The sequence below is a fragment of the Perca fluviatilis genome, chromosome 17 (genome assembly GCF_010015445.1).
Source record: "Perca fluviatilis chromosome 17, GENO_Pfluv_1.0, whole genome shotgun sequence".
NCBI classification, from domain to species: domain Eukaryota; kingdom Metazoa; phylum Chordata; class Actinopteri; order Perciformes; family Percidae; genus Perca; species Perca fluviatilis.
In genome coordinates this window covers 7,912,807-7,938,671 of record NC_053128.1, presented here as the reverse complement: position 1 = coordinate 7,938,671, position 25,865 = coordinate 7,912,807, and the positions used below count along the sequence as shown (strand labels likewise).

General features: G+C 36.7%; 1 protein-coding gene across 1 annotated transcript; it reads right to left on the bottom strand.

The window, feature by feature from the left end:
- Positions 1–334: 334 nt before the first annotated feature.
- LOC120545196 (coiled-coil domain-containing protein 152-like) lies at positions 335–25,816 on the bottom strand. The gene is made up of 8 exons (XM_039779310.1): positions 25,591–25,816; positions 25,007–25,112; positions 23,947–24,015; positions 22,634–22,698; positions 21,271–21,406; positions 19,815–19,942; positions 19,427–19,537; positions 335–528 (listed from the first exon to the last, which is right to left on the bottom strand). Exons 1-8 carry the CDS (start codon positions 25,651–25,653, stop codon positions 400–402), a joined length of 807 nt encoding a protein of 268 aa, XP_039635244.1. The 5' UTR covers positions 25,654–25,816; the 3' UTR covers positions 335–399.
- Between the last annotated feature and the right edge of the window lie 49 nt (positions 25,817–25,865).

The window sequence follows — 25,865 nt, the reverse complement described above, 5'->3', positions numbered from 1 at the left end:
AAGTTTTCTTTGAAAGAAAGGAGATGAACAGGTCAAACTCCCTGAATGGGTTTGGACTTCAAGCTATCTGATTTAATCAGAAGTGGGCTTCTCTTACTTCAGCGCCTCACCCTCCTGCCCTTCCATGCAGGCGTCTGATTGGATTAAAGCCTTACAGGAATATGCCCTGTGTTTAAATGTGCTCTCTGCACACTGAACACCTGCAGGCAGGGCGATGACACTGCAAATCTTGTCAAGTATGACACTGCACATGAAGCAGTAGAGTTAAACTCCAAATTTAGCTTTGAAATTAAACTGAAATACAAATCTGGAAATTTTAAATAACTTAAGGGAGGTATGGAGATTCATGCATCTGCAGAGTTGACGTGTCAACAGCTTCTGGCCTCTACTGTAAACAAACTAGATCTTTCTCTTCTTTAGACGGCTGTCGCTGAAGCTGCCTGCACGCTGGCTCTCTTCCAGCTCTTTGATTCTCTGACGCAGAGCAACAATTTCCTTGTTCTTCTCTTCTTGGAAGAACTGCAGCTTCTGTGAATTAATAGGCACAGTTAATCCAAACACTTCAATAGAAAGAGGCACTATAAACAAGACCTGCAACACATATCTCAGAACAGAACAGCAAAGCACAGCTGACAGTGAAGACCTGTGAATGACTAACCACTAACTCGAAATCTTTTATTCAGTGATCCTTGTGAATGGCTGCACCGGGTTCATTATTTCCTGTGTGCTTTTAGTGTTTGACTGTGGTGTGCTTTCTATTAAGTGATTGCTAATCAAAGAAATTATAAGGCTGGAACTATTGATTGTTTTTATTATCAACTAGAAAATGCATTTTGTGCAGAAAATGCTAATGAATGCTGAAAAGCTGAATTGCTAAAGCTAAACTGGATTGCTGGCATAATTGCATAAGATAGTTGGAAAAGTGGGAATATGAGTATGAATTTCATTGAAATATTGAATGATACCAATAAGGTTAAACAAAAGTGAAATATTTAAGGATAAAAAAAAGTCATAGTATAGCATGTCAAAAAGTCATAGTATAGGTATCTAAAAAAAGTGACAAAAATGTATAGTATATTGTGTCGAAAAAAGTGATAAAAAAGTCTATAGTTTGTAAAAAATAGTCATAGTAGAGTACAGTGGTTCCCAACCTTTTTTCATTGGCGCCCCCCCTACTCATGTCTAAGAAAAGCTGAGCCCCAATTTCCTTGTTTCTGTTATGAAGACGAGACGTGTGTGTGACTCAAACATTTCACATTTACCAACAAAACGTACAGCGAAAGACCGTGCAAAACATTTCAGACCGTCCTGCCAACATGTATACATTTTAACATCAATGTACGCTGTAACGTTTTTTCACTATAAAGTCAGCAGCTGCTGTTTCAGTACTGTCTGCTCTCTGCAGCGGGCGGGGCTGCTGCTCCATTTCCCCTGCGACTGACGCGCGCGCGCGTGCGCACGCACGATGGATGCAGGAAAAAACGGAGATGAGACGTACAGGATGACCTAAATTGAGGACAGCTATGCTCGTGCAAGTGCAATGATAAGTTAAAGTCCAATAAGTTTATCAAACCGTATGAATGTGTGTGTGTGTGGCCAGGATAGGAAATTAAATGCCTTTTTTCATCTTCGTAACATTGCCAAAATTAGGAATATCCTGTCTCAAAACGACGCTGAAAAACTAGTCCATGCATTTGTTACTTCCAGGCTGGACTATTTTAATTCCCTACTGTCAGGTTGCTCAAATAAGTCTCTTAAGACTCTCCAGCTGATCCAGAATGCTGCAGCGCGTGTTCTCACAAGAACTAAGAAAAGAGATCATATTTCTCCTGTATTAGCTTCTCTGCATTGGCTTCCTGTTGAATCCAGGATTGAGTTTAAAGTCCTTCTCTTGACCTACAAAGCTCTAAATGGTCTAGCACCATCATATCTAGAAGAGCTCCTAATACCCTATTGTCCCACTAGAGCACTGCGCTCCCAGAATGCAGAGTTACTGGTGGTACCTAGAGTCTCTAAAAGTAGAATGGGAGCTAGAGCCTTCAGTGTATCGGGCTCCTCTCCTATGGAACCAGCTCCGATCTGGGTTCGGGGGGCAGAAACTGTCACCTCATTCAAGAATGAACTTAAAACTCTCCTATTTGATAAAGCTTATAGTTAGGGAGTGAGGAGTTGCAGTGTTCACCTAACTGGCCCAACTGCTTCTCTTCATAATTGTTAGATTAATAATACATAACAAAGTAGAGGGAGGCAGGCCAGCCAAGCCAGATCCGACAGGGGGAGAGTTCTAAGCCCGAAAAAGCTACCTCTCCTTATGACCTGTCTCTCTTAGTTACCTGTTATAGTTACGCTGTTATAGTTCTAGACTGCCGGGGGACTTCCTTCCTTTGACACACTGAGCAGCTCTCTCCTCTCCCTTTCTATTACTGTTACTATTACTATTACTATTTGTGTGCAGCCCGTCCCAGAAATTACTAAGTTACTAAAGTTACTAATCCTAGCTTCTGGGGAGTTTACTCCCCGGAGTCCTTATGCTTTTTTCCCCCAGCGTATTTCCTTGGAGAACGTTGGCACCAAGATCCTGGTCGCAGCTGTTGCCGTGGTCCTGCTGCACTCCCTGCTGAGCTCAGCGATGCCCTGCAATGTCATGCTGCGTCCTGCTGAACCCTGCAGCTTCCCGCTACATCCAGTCACTGTTCCATTATTAATGTGACTACTATCGCCACTGTTCATCACACCCCAACCGGCTCGTCAGACACCGCCAACAAGAGCCTGGGTCTGTCGAGGTTTCTTCCCAAGAGGGAGTTTTTCCTCGCCACTGTCGCACTGCTTGCTCTTGAGGGAATTACTGGAACTGTTGGAATTGTTGGGGCTTTGTAAATTATAGAGTGTGGTCTAGACCTACTCTATCTGTAAAGTGTCTCGAGATAACTTATGTTATGATTTGATACTATAAATAAAATTGAATTGAATTGAATTGAATTGAAAAATAACAATATAAAGATCAACAAGCCACTGACAGTGACATATATGTTCATATTTGATTAATTCGATAAATTATTATTTTTTGTCTTAAATACACCAGCCATTTTCAGCATCCTGAGCCTTTTTGGTAAAGCCCAGAGTAATAATAGTATTAATAATTATTATTCTCCCCAAAACAAGTTTCCATTTTATTTTTAAAGAACTATACCAAAAACTTGCAACTTTTTTTTGCAACTTTCCCTGTCTTCTGCAACTTCATTGCAACAAACATACAAAAGACATTGCAACTTTTATCGCAATTTTTGTACAAAAGCTCCCGTGAAATCAGGCATTTTGGAGCGCAACAATCTCAAAAAAAGCAAAAGATTTGTTGTTGTTGTGGTGTGCCTAGGCTACTCCTGATTTTGTCATGTCATCTCATCTCTTATATGCTGTGTCTCTATGACCCTATCCTGTCCTAGTCATGGTAGCCTACTCGTGGACATTGCGCCGTCATCACGTCCTGTAGTAGGGGGGCCGTCTTGCTAATCCTGTTTAGGGGCCCGGTGTTGGCTCGTTACACCACTGGAAAAAAAGTGATAAAAAAGTCGTAGTATAGTAAGTTGGAAAAAGTCAATTTAGTATGTCGAAAAAAGTTATAAAAAAGTCATAGTACAGTATGTTGAAAATAGTCATAGTACAGTAAGTCGAAAAAAGTCCTACTATAGTATGTCGAAAAAAGTCCTACTACAATATGGTGAAAAAAGTGATTAAAAAAGTCATAGTATAGTAAGTTGGAAAAAGTCAGTTTAGTATGTCGAAAAAAGTGATGAAAAAGTCATAGTACAGTATGTCGAAAATAGTCATAGTATAGTATGTTGAAAGAAGTCATACTAAAGTATGTCGAAAAAAGTAATAAAAAAGTCATAGTATAGCATGTTAAAAAAGTCATACTATAGTATGGCGAAACAAGTGATAAAAAAGTCATAGTATAGTATGTCCAAAAAAAATGGTATGTCGTAAAAACTATGGAATATGTCAAAAAAGTGAAAAAAATTTCGAAAAATCACAGTCCTAGCCCAGACTGGTGATTGAACCAGGGTCTGAGCCTGCGGACAATATTTGCTGGTTCTATTTGGGGGAAGCCCTAACCTCTAAGTCACCATACACAGTATAGTCATAGTATAGTTTGTCAAAAAAAGTCTTACTATAGTATGTTGAAAAAAAGGATGAAAAAGTCATAGTATAGGATGTCGAAAAAGTGATAAAAACGTCATAGTATAGTATATGGAAACAAGTCATAGTATAGTATGTCGAAAAAGTGATAAAAACGTCATACTAAAGTATGTTAAAAAAAGTATGGCGAAAAATTATATCAAAAAGTCATAGCATAGTATGTTGAAACAAAGGATAAAAAGTCATAGTATAGTATGTCAAAAAAAATTGTATGTCGTAAAAACTATGGACTATGTCAAAAAAGTGAAAAAAATGTCGAATAATCACAGTCCTAGCCCAGACTGGTGATTGAACCAGTGTCTGAGCCTGCAGTGTATGTTTCTTAGTTCTTTTTGGAGTAGCACTAACCGCTGAGCCACCATACACCAAAGTATAGCACGTCGAAAAAAAGTGATAAAAAAGTCATGTTTTAATCACTTTTTCAACATAATATACTATGACTTTTTTCAACATACTATACTATGACTCATTTATCACTTTTTTCAACATACTATACTATGACTCATTTATCACTTTTTCCACATACTATACTATGACTGTTTTCAACATAAAATACTATGACTCATTTATCACTTTTTTCGACATACTATACTATGACTGTTTTCGACCTACTATACTATGACTGTTTATAACGTTTTTCAACATACTATACTATGACTCTTTTATCACTTTTTCCACATACTATACTATGACTTATTTATCACTTTTTTCGACATACTATACTATGACTCTTTAATCACTATTTCCACATACTATACTTTTACTGTTTTCGACATACTATACTATGACTGTTTTCGACATACTATACTATGACTCATTCATCACTTTTTTCGACATGCTATACTATGACTATTTTATCACTTTTTTCCACATACTATACTATGACTATTTTATCACTTTTTTCCACATACTATACTATGACTCTTTCATCACTTTTTCCTCATTCTATACTATGACTGTTTTCAACATACTATACTATGACTGTTTTCGACATACTATACTATGACTCATTTATAGTTTTTTTTCCACATACTATACTATGACTCTTTTACAACTTTTTCCACATACTATACTGTGACTCATTTATCACTTTATTCAACATACTACACTATGACTTTTTTAGATATACCATACTATGGTATATGTTGGCTTAGTGGTTAGTGCTACTCCAAATAGCACCATCAAGTAGGCACTGCAGATTTGGGCCTTGTTTCAATCACCGGATTAGGCTGGGACTTAAACTTTTTTCCGACATACTATACTAAGACGGTTTTCGACATACAATACTATGACTCATTTTATCACTTTTTTCGACATACTATACTACGACTGTTTTTGACATACTATACTATCACTTTTTTCGACTTAAAATGCTATGACTCATTTATCACTTTTTTCGACATACTATGCTATGAATTTTTGGCCATACTATACTATGACTCATTTATTACTTTTTTTGACATACTATACTATGACTGTTGTTGACATACTATACTGTCACATTTTGGACTTACTATACTATGGAAGATGGTGGCTTAGACGTTAGTGCTAGTCCAAATAGAACCAGCAAGTAGGCACTGCTGACTGGACCCAGGTTCAATCACTGGTCTAGGCTGGGACTTTAACACTGTTTTCAACATACTATACTATGACCTATTTATCACTGTTTTCGACATACTATACTATGACTCTTTTATCACTATTTCCACATACTATACTATGACTGTTTTCGACACACTATACTATGACTGTTTTCAACATACTATACTATGACTCATTTATCACTTTTTTCAACATACTATACTATGACTATTTTATCACTTTTTTCGACATACCATACTATGACTCTTTCATCACTTTTTCCACATACTATACTATGACTGTTTTCGACATACTATACTATGACTCATTTATAGTTTTTTTTCCACATACTATACTATGACTCTTTTATCACTTTTTTCGACATACCATACTATGACTCTTTCATCACTTTTTCCACATACTATACAATGACTGTTTTCAACATACTATACTATGACTCATTTATCACTTTTTTGGACATACTATACTATGACTCTTTTATCACTTTTTCCACATACTATACTGTGACTGTTTTCAACATACTATACTATGACTGTTTTCGACATACTATACTATGACTCATTTATAGTTTTTTTTCGACATACTATACTATGACTGTTTTCGACCTACTATACTATGACTCATTTATCACTTTCTTCAACATAATATACTATGACTGTTTTCAACATACTATACTATGACTCATTTATCACTTTTTTCGACATACTATACTATGACTCATTTATCACTTTTTTCGACATACTATACTATCACTTTTTTCGACATACTAGTTTAGTCACCTTTCACTAGGTTAGTGCTACTCCAAATACAAATAGCAAGTAGGCACTGCAGACTCGGACCGTGGTTCAATCACTGGTCTAGACTAAGACTTCAATGCTTTTTTCGACATAATATACTATGACTCTTATCACTTTTTCCACATACTATACTATGACTGTTTTCAAAATACTATACTATGACTGTTTTCGACATACTATACTATGACTCTTTTATCACTATTTCCACATACTATACTATGACTGTTTTCGACATACTATACTATGACTTTTTTCGACATACTATACTATGAGTCATTTATCACTTCTTTCGACATAATATACTATGGCTCTTTTATCACTATTTCCACATACTATACTATGACTGTTTTCGACATACTATACTATGACTGTTTTCAACATACTATACAATGACTCATTCATCACTTTTTTCGACATACTATACTATGACTATTTTATCACTTTTTCCACATACTATACTATGACTCTTTCATCACTTTTTCCACATACTATACTATGACTGTTTTCAACATACTATACTATGACTTATTTATCACTTTTTTCCTCATACTATACTATGACTCTTTTATCACTATTTCCACATACTATACTATGATTGTTTTCGACATACTATACTATGACTGTTTTCGACATACTATACTATGACTCATTCATCACTTTTTTCCACATACTATACTATGACTATTTTATCACTTTTTTCCACATACTATACCTCTTTCATCAATTTTTCCACATACTATACTATGACTGTTTTCGACACACTATACTATGACTCATTTATCACTCTTTTTTACATACTTACTACTCTTTATCCTTTTTCATAATCTCTTCATATACCATATTCTTATCACTTTTCCACATACTAACATAACTTTAACTATATCAAATACTATACTATTCTTTTTCCACCATACTATACTAACTCTTTATCACTTGCCATTTCACACAATCTTCATACTTACACACACAATGATTCTTTATTTACCCTTTTTCCACATACTATACTATGACTGTTTCAAACATACCATACTATGACTCATTTATCCGTTTTCACATACTATACTATGACTCTTTTATCACTATTTCCTCACACTATACCAAGACAGTCTCACCACACAACATGTCTGTTTCATAACCACATACTATGACCCATTTACCCTTTTCACATACTATACTATGACTATTTTATCACTTTTTTCGACATACTATATACTATGACTATTTTATCACTTTTTCCACATACTATACTATGACTGTTTTCAACATACTATACTATGACTGTTTTTGACATGCTATACAATGACTCATTCATCACTTCTTTTGACATACTATACTATGACTCTTTCATCACTTTTTCCACATACTATACTATGACTCTTTTCGACATACTATACTATGACTATATTATCACTTTTTTGGACATACTATACTATGACTCTTTCATCACTTTTTCCACATACTATACAATGACTGTTTTCGACATACTATACTATGACTCATTTATCACTTTTTTGGACATACTATACTATGACTGTTTTCGACCTACTATACTATGACTGTTTATAACGTTTTTCGACATACTATACTATGACTCATTTATCACTTTCTTCGACATACTATACTATGACTGTTTTCAACATACTATACTATGACTTATTTATCACTTTTTTCGACATACTATACTATGACTCTTTAATCACTATTTCCACATACTATACTATGACTCTTTTATCACTATTTCCACATACTATACTATGACTGTTTTCGACATACTATACTATGACTGTTTTCAATATACTATACAATGACTCATTCATCACTTTTTTGGACATACTATACTATGACTATTTTATCACTTTTTCCACATACTATACTATGACTCATCACTTTTTCCACATACTATACTATGACTGTTTTCAACATACTATACTATGACTTATTTATCACTTTTTTCCACATAATATACTATGACTATTTCATCACTTTTTCCACATACTATACTATGACTGTTTTCGACACACTATACTATGACTGTTTTCGATATACTATACTATGACTCATTTATCACTTTTTTCGACATACTGTACTATGACTCATTTATCACTTTTTTCGACATACTATACTATGACTATTTTATCACTTTTTCCACATGCTATACTATGACTGTTTTCGACATACTATACTATGACTAGGGGTGGTACGGTTCATGAAAAAACACCAGAACCGCTCGGTTCGCTAGTCTCGGTTCGGAGCATGTGTGTACCGCACGGTTCGTCAGTACAGTGTTAATGTGCACTAACCTCTTACTGCCGTAGTGCCCACTTTATACACCTATGTTAAAACACTAACTGGAAATGGAAATGACGAGCGGGATGGGCGTGACAAACGCAACCCATGGCAGCTGATTGGACGATCGCGTCACATGGGTCTGGCTGGTCCCTAATTTCAAAATAGACTGTCATGGCGGCTCGTTCAGAATACGATCTCATATTGTACTAAAATAGTTCACCAAAACGTGTTTCTGAAAACATTTTAAGCGAGAAATAGGCCATGCAGTTGCTGAATCTGTCTTCATTTCAGATCGACAAGCGTCAGTTTAAAAGATTTTCGTCCAGATTTTGAGAGACACCGGACCAATTGCCCCCAAGTCGGAGTGGGTTGCGCCGCAGGTCACGCCACGTGCAGAAATGTCAAGTGGGAGAGAGGCTGTCCAGAGCTGTAGGATGCGCCAGCGTCGTTTATAGTCTGGTGTGTGGGAACATTTTGGATTTCATGGTACCTATGATGAAATAAAACAATATACAGAACTGCCACTGTGTGCATGTTTTGTGCAACATGCATTCAATATGCTAATTTTAGCTATATATCATATGCTGAAGTATATTCTGGAGTGTTAAAGATTAAAAGAAAAAATAACAAGAACCGTACAGAACCGAAAACCGTGACCCTAAAACCGTGATACAAACCGAACCGTGGGTTTTGTGAACCGTACCACCCCTAACTATGACTCATTTATCACTTTTTTCGACATACTATACTATGACTCTTTTATCACTATTTCCACATACTATACTATGACTGTTTTCGACATACTATACTATGACTCTTTTATCACTTTTTCCACATACTATATTATGACTGTTTTCGACATACTATATTATGACTCTTTTCGACATACTATACTATGACTATTTTATCACTTTTTCCACATACTATACTATGACTGTTTTCAACATACTATACTATGACTGTTTTCGACATGCTATACAATGACTCATTCATCACTTCTTTTGACATACTATACTATGACTCTTTCATCACTTTTTCCACATACTATACTATGACTGTTTTCGACATACTATACTATGACTCATTTATCACTGTTTTCGACATGCTATACAATGACTCATTCATCACTTCTTTTGACATACTATACTATGACTCTTTCATCACTTTTTCCACACACTATACTATGACTGTTTTCGACATACTATACTATGACTCATTTATCACTTTTTTCGACATACTATACTATGACTGTTTTCGACCTACTATACTATGACTGTTTATAACGTTTTTCGACATACTATACTATGACTTTTATCACTTTTACCACATACTATCCTATGACTGTTTTCAACATACTATACTATGATTGTTTTCAACATACTATACTATGACTCATTTATCACTTTTTTCGACATATTATACTATGACTCATTTATCACTTTTTTCGACATACTATACTATGACTGTTTTCAACATACTATACTATGACTATTTTATCACTTTTTCCACATACTATACTATGACTGTTTTCAACATACTATACTATGACTGTTTTCGACATGCTATACAATGACTCATTCATCACTTCTTTTGACATACTATACTATGACTCTTTCATCACTTTTTCCACATACTATACTATGACTGTTTTCGACATACTATACTATGACTCATTTATCACTGTTTTCGACATACTATACTATGACTCTTTTATCACTATTTCCACATACTATACTATGACTGTTTGACACACTATACTATGACTGTTTTCGACATACTATACTATGACTCATTTATCACTTTTTTCGACATACTATACTATGACTATTTTATCACTTTTTTCGACATACTATACTATGACTGTTTTCGACCTACTATACTATGACACATTTATCACTTTTTTGGACATACTATACTATGACTGTTTTCGACCTACTATACTATGACTGTTTATAACGTTTTTTGACATACTATACTATGACTCTTTTATCACTTTTACCACATACTATCCTATGACTGTTTTCAACATACTATACTATGATTGTTTTCAACATACTATACTATGACTCATTCCTCACTTTTTTCGACATACTATACTATGACTATTTTATTACTTTTTTCAACATACTATACTATGACTCTTTTATCACTTTTTCCACATACTATACTATGACTGTTTTCGACATATTATACTATGACTCATTTATCACTTTTTTCGACATATTAAACTATGACTCATTTATCACTTTTTTCGACATACTATACTATGACTATTTTATCACTTTTTCCACATACTATACTATGACTGTTTTCAACATACTATACTATGACTGTTTTCGACATGCTATACAATGACTCATTCATCACTTCTTTTGATATACTATACTATGACTCTTTCATCACTTTTTCCACATACTATACTATGACTGTTTTCGTCATACTATACTATGACTCATTTATCAGTTTTTTCCACATACTATACTATGACTCTTTCATCACTTTTTCCACATACTATACTATGACTGTTTTCGACATACTATACTATGACTCATTTATCACTTTTTTCCACATACTATACTATGACTCTTTTATCACTATTTCCACATACTATACTATGACTGTTTTCGACATACTATACTATGACTCTTTTATCACTTTTTCCACATACTATATTATGACTGTTTTCGACATACTATACTATGACTCTTTTCGACATACTATACTATGACTATTTTATCACTTTTTCCACATACTATACTATGACTGTTTTCAACATACTATACTATGACTGTTTTCGACATGCTATACAATGACTCATTCATCACTTCTTTTGACATACTATACTATGACTCTTTCATCACTTTTTCCACATACTATACTATGACTGTTTTCAACATACTATACTATGACTCATTTATCACTGTTTTCGACATACTATACTATGACTCTTTTATCACTATTTCCACATACTATACTATGACTGTTTGACACACTATACTATGACTGTTTTCGACATACTATACTATGACTCATTTATCACTTTTGGCCAACATATACATATGACTATTTTATCACTTTTTTCGACATACTATACTATGACTGTTTTCGACCTACTATACTATGACACATTTATCACTTTTTTGGACATACTATACTATGACTGTTTTCGACCTACTATACTATGACTGTTTATAACGTTTTTTGACATACTATACTATGACTCTTTTATCACTTTTACCACATACTATCCTATGACTGTTTTCAACATACTATACTATGATTGTTTTCAACATACTATACTATGACTCATTCCTCACTTTTTTCGACATACTATACTATGACTATTTTATTACTTTTTTCAACATACTATACTATGACTCTTTTATCACTTTTTCCACATACTATACTATGACTGTTTTCGACATATTATACTATGACTCATTTATCACTTTTTTCGACATATTAAACTATGACTCATTTATCACTTTTTTCGACATACTATACTATGACTATTTTATCACTTTTTCCACATACTATACTATGACTGTTTTCAACATACTATACTATGACTGTTTTCGACATGCTATACAATGACTCATTCATCACTTCTTTTGATATACTATACTATGACTCTTTCATCACTTTTTCCACATACTATACTATGACTGTTTTCGACATACTATACTATGACTCTTTCATCACTTTTTCCACATACTATACTATGACTGTTTTCGACATACTATACTATGACTCATTTATCACTTTTTTCCACATACTATACTATGACTCTTTTATCACTATTTCCACATACTATACTATGACTGTTTTCGACATACTATACTATGACTCTTTTCGACATACTATACTATGACTCATTTATCACTTTTTTCAACATACTATACTTTGACTATTTTATCACTGTTTTTGACATACTATACTATGACTATTTTATCACTTTTTCCACATACTATACTATGACTGTTTTCAACATACTATACTATGACTGTTTTCGACATACTATACTATGACTATGTTATCACGACTGTTTTTGAATCTGCAGTGCCTACTCATTGGTTCTATTTGAGGGAAGCACTAACCTCTGAGTCACCATACACCATTGTATAGGATGTCGAAAAAGTGATAAAAACGTCATACTACAGTATATTAAAAAAAATAATAAAAAGCCATAGTATAGTATGTCGAAAAAAGTCATAGTATAGTATGTCGAAAAAAGTCAAAGCCCAGACTTGTGATTGAACCATGGTCTGAGTCTGCAGTGCCTACTTGCTGGTTCTGTTTGGAATAGCACTAACCTTTGAGACACCATACACCATACTATAGTAAGTAGAAAAAAGTCTTAGTATAGTATGTTGGAAAAGTGTTTAAAAAGTCATAGTATAGTATGTTGAGAATAGTCATAGTATAGTATGTCATAGTATAACATGTTGTAAAAAACTGATAAAAAAGTGATAGTATAGTCAAAGTCAAAAAAAAAAGTCAAAGTCCCAGCCTAGACTGGTGATTGAACCAGATTCTGAGTGTGCAGTGCCTACTTGTTGGTTCTATTTGGGGGTAGCACTAACTGATGTCGAAAAAGTGATAAAAACGTCATACTACAGTTTATCGAAAAAAAAAGATAAAAATTCATAGTATAGTATGTCGAAAAAAGTCACACTATAGTATGTCAAAAAAAAATGATAAAAATGTTGAAAAAAGCCAAAGCCCAGACTGGTGATTGAACCAGGGTCTGAGTCTGCAGTTCTTACTTGCTGGTTATAATTGGAGTAGGATTAATCTCTGAGCCACCATACACCATAGTATAGTATTTTGAAAAAAGTCATAGTATAGTATGTCAAGAATAGTCATAGCATAGTATGTCGAAACAAGGGATGAAAAGTCATAGTATAGTATGTCAAAAAAGTGAAAAAAATTTCGAAAAATCATAGTCCTAGTCCAGACTGGTGATTGAACCCAGGGCTGAGCCTACAGTGCATATTTGCTGGTTCTAACCACTAAGCCACCATACCACACATATATCACAGGTCAAAAAAAGTCATAGTACAGTATGTCGAACAAAGTGATAAAAAGTCATAGTACAGTATGTCTAAAAAAATTATAAAAAAAAATTCATAGTTTAGTATGTCAAAAAAGTGATAAAACGTCACACCACTTTTTTCAACATACTATAGTATGTTGTAAAAAAGTGATACAAAAATCATAGTTTAGTATGTCTAAAAATATGATAAAAAAGTCATGGTTTAGTATGTTAAAAAAGTCCAAGTCCCAGCCCAGACTGGTGATTGAACCAGGGTCTGAGTAGCACTAACCTCTATGTCGGGAAAAAGCTATTAAAAAAAAAGAGTCACAGTATAGTAGTCGGGAAAAAGTGATAAAAAAGTCATAGTATAGTATGTCAAAAAAGTGATACAAATGTCGAAACATGTCAACATGCAGAAGTAGTAGGCCACCAAAAATCGTACAGAAGAATCAAAAAGGAATCAAACGGATGTGAATTTGCTCTGGGCGAAGACATGTCTGTTTGAGTTAAAAACTTCAGGGAAATAATTGGCTCCGTCACTTGCTTTTATGAAAAGAGAAACTGGAAGACAAAATAAAAGAAACTAAGTCCGGATGCACCTTTGAGCTTTCTTTTTCAGTCTTTTGTCTTTCAGACAAAGCTGATGAGGCATGCTGGGGAGTAGCCTGATGTCACTTCTAACAGAATTAGACACTTGGGTCAAATCTAATACAATTTGCTTTGCTTCGGCTGAGGTTTGCACTTCAAGGACACAAACTGTAACATCACTAGCTACAGTGCCTTGCGAAAGTATTCGGCCCCCTTGAACTTTTCGACCTTTTGCCACATTTCAGGCCTCAAACATAAAGATATAAAACTGTAATTTTTTGTGAAGAATCAACAACAAGTGGGACACAATCATGAAGTGGAACGAAATGTATTGGATATTTCAAACCTTTTAAACAAATAAAAAACTGAAATATTGGGCGTGCAAAATTATTCAGCCCCCTTAAGTTAATACTTTGTACGCCCACCTTTTGCTGCGATTACAGCTGTAAGTCGCTTGGGGTATGTCTCTATCAGTTTTGTACATCGAGAGACTGACATTTTTGCCCATTCCTCCTTGCAAAACAGCTCGAGCTCAGTGAGGTTGGATGGAGAGCGTTTGTGAACAGCAGTTTTCAGTTCTTTCCACAGATTCTCGATTGGATTCAGGTCTGGACTTTGACTTGGCCATTCTAACACCTGGATATGTTTATTTGTGAACCATTCCATTGTAGATTTTGCTTTATGTTTTGGATCATTGTCTTGTTGGAAGACAAATCTCCCGTCCCAGTCTCAGGTCTTTTGCAGACTCCATCAGGTTTTCTTCCAGAATGGTCCTGTATTTGGCTCCATCCATCTTCCCATCAATTTTAACCATCTTCCCTGTCCCTGCTGAAGAAAAGCAGGCCCAAACCATGATGCTGCCACCACCATGTTTGACAGTGGGGATGGTGTGTTCAGGGTGATGAGCTGTGTTGCTTTTACGCCAAACATAACGTTTTGCATTGTTGCCAAAAAGTTCGATTTTGGTTTCATCTGACCACAGCACCTTCTTCCACATGTTTGGTGTGTCTCCCAGGTAGCTTTTGGCAAACTTTAAACGACACTTTTTATGGATATCTTTAAGAAATGGCTTTCTTCTTGCCACTCTTCCATAAAGGCCAGATTTGTGCAGTATACGACTGATTGTTGTCCTATGGACAGAGTCTCCCACCTCAGCTGTAGATCTCTGCAGTTCATCCAGAGTGATCATGGGCCTCTTGGCTGCATCTCTGATCAGTCTTCTCATTGTATGAGCTGAAAGTTTAGAGGGACGGCCGGGTCTTCGTAGATTTGTAGTGGTCTGATACTCCTTCCATTTCAATATTATCGCTTGCACAGTGCCCCTTGGGATGTTTAAAGCTTGGGAAATCTTTTTGTGTCCAAATCCGGCTTTAAACTTCTCCACAACAGTATCTCGGACCTGCCTGGTGTGTTCCTTGTTCTTCATGATGCTCTCTGCGCTTTACACGGACCTCTGAGACTATCACAGAGCAGGTGCATTTATACGGAGACTTGATTACACACAGCTGGATTCTATTTATCATCATTAGTCATTTAGGTCAACATTGGATCATTCAGAGATCCTCACTGAACTTCTGGAGAGAGTTTGCTGCACTGAAAGTAAAGGGGCTGAATAATTTTACACGCCCACTTTTTCAGTTTTTTATTTGTTAAAAAAGTTTGAAATAGCCAATGAATTTCGTTCCACTTCATAATTGGGACCCACTTGTTGTTGATTCTTCACAAAAAATTACAGTTTTATATCTTTATGTTTGAGGCCTGAAATGTGGCAAAAGGTCGAAACGTTCAAGGGGGCCGAATACTTTCGCAAGGCACTGTATGTTTCCATCGACCCGTTTTTATCCGAATTAAGTGATATCGAATGAAAAATGCCTTATGGAAACAGTAAAATCCGACTGAATTTCATGAATATCGACTCAAATGAAATACGTTCGGTCTCATCGGATTTTCTCTTGATCGATATACGGCTTATGCGATAAACGCTGATGGAAACGTTATTTGCCGAATAAATAATGAATTGCGATTAAGTTTTAGGTCATTTTATGGTTGCAACCCGCAATAAAACGAAGAAGAAGAAGTTTCAGTTCATTTCCGCCCAGTATTTCCGCTCTGTTTGCAAAACAAAAACAGATGTAAGTGGACAAACGAGGAGACAAGATACTTTTTTAATTTAATTTACCAGAAAAATATAACAGCTATTTTAGATAGCAAAAATCGAAGAAACGCCATCATTTATCAGGAGCTCGCGAAGGAAATGACCAACAGTTACGACAGGGACATTAAACGCTTAACTTGAAAAAGCTTAACGTGGTTTAATATATCTAAACAACGATGATCATCACCAGATTGATCATGGTCATATCTTGTCATGAACACTCAAGCCTGTCAAAAAAACTAAATCGAAATCCAACGATTATAGAAGTTATCTCACGTTTATATTTTTATTTTTATCAGTGGCCGTATTAATATTGTTAATATGGCGAGGAAAAAGCTTAACGTGGTTTAATGTACCTAAACAATGATCAATCATCACCAAATTTCTCTCTCATATTACCCATCATAACCACGGAAAACTGTCAAATAATCTAACCCAAAGTCCAATTATTATGGACGTTATCTGACATAAAGCGTTTCTGCTTCAGGGCAGCTGAGGGTTGACTCTCCACGGTTCTCATTGGCTTTATAAGTCCTAATGTGAAAAAGCTTAACATGGTTTAATGTATTTAACAACGATCAATCATCACCAAAAATCCTCTTCTATATTGCTCATCATAACCACTTAAAACGGTCAAATCTAACCCAATTTCCAAATATTATGGATGTTATCTGACACATTAACGTGAGATAACTTATAATCGTTGGATTTCGATTTAGTTTTTTGACAGGCTTAAGTGTTCGCGACAAGATATGACCATGATACATCTGGTGATGATTGATCGTTGTTTAGATATTAAACCATGTTAAGCTTTTCACCGCTAAGCGTTTTAGAATGTCCCCTTACGACCAGCCGTGGGACGTCCTGCGGAGTAAAATGGAAGGCGCTCAAACAGCGATACAAAGCCTCAAAAAAAGAGAGTTGTCTCGCAGCGGTGCCGGAGGGAAAATATAAGGCAAGTTCCACCTTTTTGATGAGCTGGATCAGATCCTCAGCCAAAGGTCCATCGGAGCTTAGGCTATAGCTTGGCTTCTAATATTAACAACTACTTTTGTCTAGCAAAACTTTGTTCGCAAAAGTTCGCTTGAATCTTGTGCGATTCAGTTCAAAAATGAATGGAAACACCATAAAATGTCTCAAATCAATTCGATATACCAATTTAATCGCAAAACAGCATGTGACGTCATTACGCACAGGTTTTTATTCGCTTTAAAGCTGTTTGATGGAAACACACTTTCACCAGCTTTATTCGCATGAGTTTTTTTTACTGAACTTCAGATAATTCGATTGACAACTGGATGGAAACTTAGCTACTTACACTCATGATTCTGTCCTCCTGCATTAAACTTTTACAGTATCAGGGTTTATCCGGCCTCATCAGAATGGGCCTTTGGGGGTACACATATTAAGTGGGGGGGTCTTGAGTCTTCCCCCAGGAATCTTTGAGCAAACACATCATTTCCTGCACTCTGAAACATTTGTTTATGCACCAATATATGGTGGAAACGTCTTCATTTATGTGAAGGACAACACACAATTCTGAAGGGAAGGGGACAATTCAAAATATAAAAAAATAATCTGGAATATATAATACAGTATGGGGGCTTTCGCATCATGGACCTGGGCCCGGATCGTAGTACACTTGACCCCAAAGTCCAGTTCGTTTGATTAGTGTAAACATTGCGTATCATACCCAGGCACGTTTTGTCGATCCGTGCCAAAGTCCACTTGGAAAGGTGCTCTCAACTCAATCCAGCACTTGCATACTCCGGTACTGTTCGCATCAGGTGTGAACCAACTGTACCAAGTTTATAACCCGGTTATGAAACGGTCTGAATTTAATACTGATGCCAATATATCAGACGGCAGCGCAGCCCCCCCACGGACCCTCGCGCCGCTGGTTCACCTGGAGAGTGTGGTAGAGCCTAAATCTACCGCATGCCGCCCGCCATGTGTAAAATATGCTGTGCGGCTGTGGATGAGAGGGGAATTGACCGCTGGAAGTCAAGAAAGTTTTGCTGCTGGTTCCGACTTTTCTTCTGCTTATAGCTTAGTCCGCCACGTTTTGTCGCCAAAAACAGAGCGGCTTATGTTGGTAGAGAGAGCAACAAGTTAGCGGACTGCCGAGTCGCCCACTCTGCTCTCTGTCTGCTCAGCTGCTAGACCACTGTCGGCATTGTCGGCAAAGATTTTCTTTTGTTAACTTTATTGAGAGCTTTCTGAACTGTCTGTGGAATAGATCAACTGAGAGGCGTGAAAGCAGGCCGTAAATGACAGCAAAGTGAAGACTCTCACGTTGACCTGAAACGGAAACACTGTGCAATCTTTTAATACAGTCTACGGCTGCAACATATGTTGTTTCGGGGGTAACGCCATTCACTTTACTGGTAGAATTAACAGATAAAGCCACCGTGTCTTGAGAAGCTCAAGCTTGTTGTTTCATCGTTAACACACTTTACATCGTAAAGTCTTTTTCCCCCCGCTTTTCCTCACAGCGTGACACTAATGCGCTACTCTCGTTACTCTCGTTACTCTCGCTGTCCTTGCGTGACAACACAGACTGACGCTACTCACTTAAGGCACCCTGCCATTCTCGTTCTACTGTAACTTACGCTATCATGTTGCGGTTAACCGCCATACTGCAGTGATACGTTGCTTCTTCACCACAGCGTTGAATTACAGATTGACCACCACTTGAATGCGTTTTGTGCTTTGTTAGTTAACCTCTATTATGTAAAAGGTGCTGTGTGGGCTGCTCACCCTCTTGAAGACGCTCTGTGGAATAAGGTTGGAGCCGTGTTGTTGCTGCTGCTGCTGCTGCTGTTGGCTCAACTGAGCTGTACTCTGAACTCGGGCTAACTTTGCACCAAACTGCCAAAATGTACAAAGCAAAACACCAACGAGCTCAGAGAGGAGCTGAAACTGGTTGTCGAGAGGTCGTTTACAGATATTACTCTCTTTGGCAGGAGCTAAATACCAGCTGATAAATATCAATAAACCAATAGTCAGTCTACAGTAGTCCCATGTACATCTAATTATTATACAACAGCCTCGTCGAGCCTTAACCTCAGAAAATGTTACTTCTTGTGAATTCTTGGTTCCTCAGAATAATCATTACAGCAAGCACAGGAAGTAGCTTTTAGTTTACCTCCATCTGTAGCTTGAGGAGCTCGCTCTGCCTCTCCCTCTCCTGTTCCTTCAGCCTCTTCCTCAACTCCTCCAGGTCCAGATCCTTTTTCTCCATCAGATTCTTCCCTTTGGCATCTTTAGCTTCCACTGTACGTGGGGGAAATAAAATCCAAAATCGTATGTATCGTGATTTTTTTCCCTTACGATTTTTAAAGTTGATTCTTTTCCCTGGAATCAATGATTTATATTTATTTATTTTGACCAAAGATTCACCGTAATATTTTCTGTTTATAAGGCATCTGTTTCCAGCAAAACAGAGCGAAAGCAGACAATACTGTACATGTTATGTACCTGTAGCACACTCCTTTCAGGAAGCTCACAATAATGGAATGCTCAGACTGGCCAGGAATATCAGCTTCTGCCTTCAAACAGACGCTTTAGAGTTCATGCTTTTAATCGCAACAGACTTAAAAACTCTTTCACACATAAATCCATCCTATTGTTAAATCAGCTACATTAAACCCAGTGCAATATTTATTCAGGGTTACAAGTCTCCAAGACCTTGTCTGTGTGTATGTTCATGTCATTTTCGGTTGTTATACATGTATGCTTTGTTTCCTTACTTTGGTGATTATGTCATTTGTGGTAATGTTTCATGTACTGTATGTCCTTTGGTGTTATTCAACTTATGTATGTCTGTATGTATGTCTATGTCCTCTTTCGTATATGAGCTACCCAGGGATGCAAAAAGAATTTCAGCCCTTGCTGACAATGAAAGTTCGATTGTATCGCATTGTACGTACTTCTTTACAAATAATAAATGTGTTGTGCATTCTTTTGTAGAAAACAATTCGATTTTAGAAATGTCTATTGCTATATTGTATCTAGACGTTTTTTTATTAGACTTTTGTTTCTGTTAAGGACAAAAAAAATAAAATAATTCACAATACTCAATACTATCGAATCGCAATACTTTTAGAACAGCAATAAATGGAAATCGCAATCCAAATTGAATCGGCACCCGTGTACCGTGAAAGAATCTAATCGGGACAAATGGCCTATAGTCCCAGGCCTAGCTTCCACTGTCAGGGAATAAAACCACAGCAGGGCCCAGCCAAATACAGATTCATCTTTAACAGACATGTTCTCTATCTCTCTTATTCAATTTCTGTTCTGCTGCTCTTATCTTACACTGCGGGCTGATATCATTAATATTGTTTAAAAAAAAAAAAAACTCTCACAATGTCACTTTGATAATGTTTCACTGAAAAAAACAAAAAAGTGGGAAATGCTCCACACGTTTGCTTACACTGCGACCACAAGTGTTAAATATAAATTCCAGGATATATCGGATCCACTGTCTGTGGCTTTAGGGAGGTTATTCTGTGCACATATAATCTAAGTATTCCCAGAAAGATCCTATAACATCAACCCTGTCACTGTCTCAGTGTATGGAGCGTTGGGTTTGGTCTTACGCTGCTGGACCCCCTTCCTGTGGGCGGCCTCCACCTCTCTCCTGCACTGCTGCCTGACAGTCTCTAGCTCCCTCTGGTGTCTCTCTGCTTCTGCTCTCATTTCACTGGCCAGCCGCTGAAGCTCAGCCTCTCCATCCTGATGACGACACACAGGCCACACACACCTCACACACACATCATCACTGACAGAGTTGAAATGATTTCTATGCAAACATGTGGGAACTGCTACCTCGTTTAAAGGGTGAGACATTTATTTTGTCCTCAGCGGTAGACTGAAGAGCTTACAAAGCTTTATATTGCTTTATAGTGTGTGCAAGGTAAGTCTTGAACATCATCTGGAATTTAGGAGGTAGACATTATTAGGACAATCTTTACAGAGTTAATGAGTAGAGTTGCAAAGATGAACCGATTGATTAGTTGTCGCCAACTATTTTGATAATGGATAAATCTGTTTTAGTCTTCTTTTTTTTCTTGAATGTGAACATGTTCTAGTTTCTTCTCTCCTCTGTGACAGTAAACTGAACATCTTTGAGTTGAGGACAAAACAAGACATTTGAGGACGTCATCTTCAGAAAACACTGATCGTCACCATTTTCTGACATTTTAAAGACCGAACAACTCATTTTAATTTGAATTTAATTTAAACTTTGTATCGATTGTGGGGAAATTACAATGTACACTCTGCTTGTTAGAAATCACTACACACTGTGGCCGGGTTCGCTCAGTTGGTAGAGCAGGCGCACATATATAGAGGTTTACTCCTCGACGCAGTGGCCGCGGGTTCGACTCCGACCTGCGGCCCCCCCTCTCTCTCTCCCCCTTCATTTCTTCATCATCCCGTCCTAAAAATGCCCCAAAAAATAACAATAAAAAGGAATCACTAACCACAGGACCTATTCATGCACAACTGGAGAGATCAGAGTTAGCAGCCCAGTGCCCTGAGCAGTTGGGGGGGGGGGTATGGTGTCTTGATCAAGAGAAAGGAGGTGAATTAGCATCTCTCTGTACTTTCGTCTTGAACCAGCAACCCTCCGGTTCTCAACCCAACTCCCTACAGACTGAGCTACTGCCACACCTAAACTTGTTGACTTTATCTAGAAAATAATTGTTGATTGCAGCCCTAGTAATGAGTAAACCAAACGGAAATGTGGAAATTAGGCCAAATGTCTCTGAACATTACAAGAAAAAAGTGGGTGGAAAAAAATTTGGAGAGGAGAAAGGCGAAAAAAAAAAAAAAAAGAAAAAAGAATTTTAAAAAAAAAAACAGACTGAAAATGGAAACATTCACCTTTCGATTAAACGTCTTGATTCACTGCTGTATTCAACGTATTGAATAATAAAGTCTGCCAATGTTCCCTCTTACCTCTGCTGTTCTCTTGTTCTGTCGTTTCAGGTCGGCCATGTCCTTCTTCAGTCTCTCATTCTCCACTACAACAGGAACAGTTTCAGAAGAAAACCCTTTCATCTGTAATTTTACTATATGCAGTGGTGGAATGTAACTAAGTACATTTACTCAGGCACTGCGCTTAAGTACAAATGTTGTGGTATTTGTACTTTACTTGAGTCTTTTCTTTTCATGTCACTTTCTACTTCTACTCCGCTACATTTCAGAGAGAAATGTTGTACTTTTTACTCCGCTACATTCATCTGACAGTTTTAGTTACTTTACACATTCAAGATGTTTGCACACACAACATGTAGTTTATAAAATATGATGTTTAATTATAAATGAAAATACCCAACAATATAACGGCCTACAAGTACAGCTGAAATTATCACTCAGTTGATCGACAGAACTGCTTGGATCGTTTCCAGTTTCTAAAATGGGAGGATTTTTTCTGCATTGAGTACTTTTTTTCCTTGAATATGCTGTACTTACTTTTACTTAAGTGACATTTTCAATGCAGGACTTTTTTTTATTTGTAACAGAGTATTTTTACAGTGTGATATTAGTACTTTCACTTAAGTAAAGGATCTGAATACTTCTTCCACCACTGACTGACTATATGTAAACTACTATAGCAGTGGTGCTGTGGGGTTATTTACGATTGTGGCTTTTGGTTATATCACTGTTATGTGACCCATATAATGTAATAACACAAATTCACAGCCTATACCTCTTTATTATCATAAAACATTGTATTTTGTCTTGAATTAATGTAGGTTTGACAGTAGAACATGTATCCCCATCAATAAAAACAAAGCACCAAAAATCACAATTTGGCATATTATGCACACTGCCCTTTGAACCATGCCTTCATCTGGGTGCCTTTATACATACACATAAACTACCCTGGACTACCCTGGACTGGACTGAACAATGATTATTCTGTTTTTGATATATTGTGTAGCCTGTTGTACTTGAATAGACGTGGCAAGGTATTTGTGCTGACACTCTCTTGCACTACGATACCATTGCACCTTTCTGCATTTTTTAAACATGCTACAAACTAACTTTATTGCAAGGGCACACTTTTGATATCTTCCTTTGTAGTTTTGTAGTATATATATATGTGTTCGTGGATGTCATATGTCTGTGTGCCTATGCCTATGTATAACAGCCATATCCCTTAGGACCTAATGTTAGCAATTAGTTGCATATTTTTTCACCCTGAAAAAGACTGACTTGAGTCTTGTAAGTATCCAGGGGTATGTCTTGCAGGTTATTACACTCACCTCTGAGGTTGCACTGCTCCTGCAGAGTCTGCTGCAGTCTGTTCACAGTGACCAGGAGACTGTCTCTCTCTGCAACAGGTACAGCCACACAATTAGCCACTTTTCACTGATGGTTTGATGTTTTTAGGTTCAGGTTCCAGAATAAAATAACTCAATGAGGGGCATAAAGTTTATGGGTTAGCCAATGAAATGTATTTTTTTAATGTATTGTTTGCCTGGCTTTACCACACACTATATACAAACTTAAACTCACTCATCTAGTATTTTCCATACACATTAGATCAGAGATCTTCAACAGGGGGTCCGGGACCCCTAGGGGGTCCGGGACTCCTAGGGGGTCCTCAGAGTTACTGCAAGAGGGCCACCAAATTATTGTAGTAAAAGTAAAAAGAAAAAAATTGAAAATGTCCTGACATGAGTCCAACATTATTAGCAAATATATATCAGCCTATTTGTGAAGAAAAAAAAACATTGATGATACTGGCTTACTGGCCTGTAGGTAAGGTAGTCACAAAGATACAGTTCATCTTAAGGATTGACTGCGCCACATGTTTAATATTAAAACATGATTTATAAAATCATGTCAACAATAATGAATAGCTTAGTAGTATGCACTAAAAAGCCACGTCATTGTAGGCCCAGTTTAGCTTAATTGTATACAATATATACAGTAGGGGGTCCCTGCTCCATCTCTCTTTTAGTTTAGGGGTCCTTGGCTTAAAAAACATTGAAGACCCCTGCATTAGAGTAAAACACTGTCATTTGTTGCTATAACTCTCATCTGTCTTTAAATGTTTAACTGCATGACAATGTATTAGACATTAGATTACCGTTATCTAAACTAGCAGCCCCTCTCTACATTTGACATTTTTTTGGGATTTCATCTCCTGAACTGACAGCTGGAGTGACGTCTCCAGCTGTCAGTTCAGGAGGTCATTCAGCTAAGTCGCCAGGAGAGGGACATTTACAAAAAACAAATCAAAACTAACGCTGTAACGTTAGTAGAAACGTTAAATCAGTGTGTACCTGCAGTTTTCAAACGAGAAGGATAAAAACTCACCCTCAACCACACACTTCTCCTTGGCCAGATAGAATTTCACGAGTCTGTTGGCATCCTCCAACATGATCTCCAACACGTTGTTTTTGCCAGTAACCTCTGTAATTTTCTGGTTGATAAAAGTCAAGTCAAGTGAGTGGCGTTACTCTAAGTCACACTTCACACTTAGCAAAACTTTTCTTTATTTCACAATGGCCCCTCAAGGAGGTATATGTGTAAGGTAGCTAATAGTTAACGTTATAGTCAACGTTACTAATGACCACTGTCATCTTGGAGTGTATTTAATAGATCCCAGATAATATGGTAGCGTCCATATAAGCAAACTAGTGGCTAATGTCAAGCAGGGTTTAGGAGATAATTGCATAACATTAATTTATTTGAAAGTGTCAGATTAAAATAATATAATTATCTGTATGTGAGGAACTGTTTCTCAGTCTCATCCTTTTGAAACTTGAGTCCAACAAAGTGAAAACCGGACGGACATCCCTTATTTAGTTAGCATAACGTTTGCTAAATGTCAAATAGGTTTAATACGGTTTAATACCTTCGTTAGCTAGCTAGCTAACGTTAGCTACCCTAAACGTTACCTGTTCTAGTTGAGTAAAGTCCTCCATGAACCTGTCAAGATTCACACAGTTTAACTTTATCATTTTACTAGTCTAAGAAAGAGCAAACGACTGTAGTAAAAGTAATACTATCGTGTTACTGCTTCAGTTTCCCTTAAAGTTACACTAGCTAACGTTAAGCTAGAAAAATAAAATATATGGCTACACAGTTGTTGTTGAAGCTAGCTTACACTTAACTGCACGTGCTGGTAAACGGTTAACTTAACGACGTTATGCTTATGAGCTCGTGCACAAAA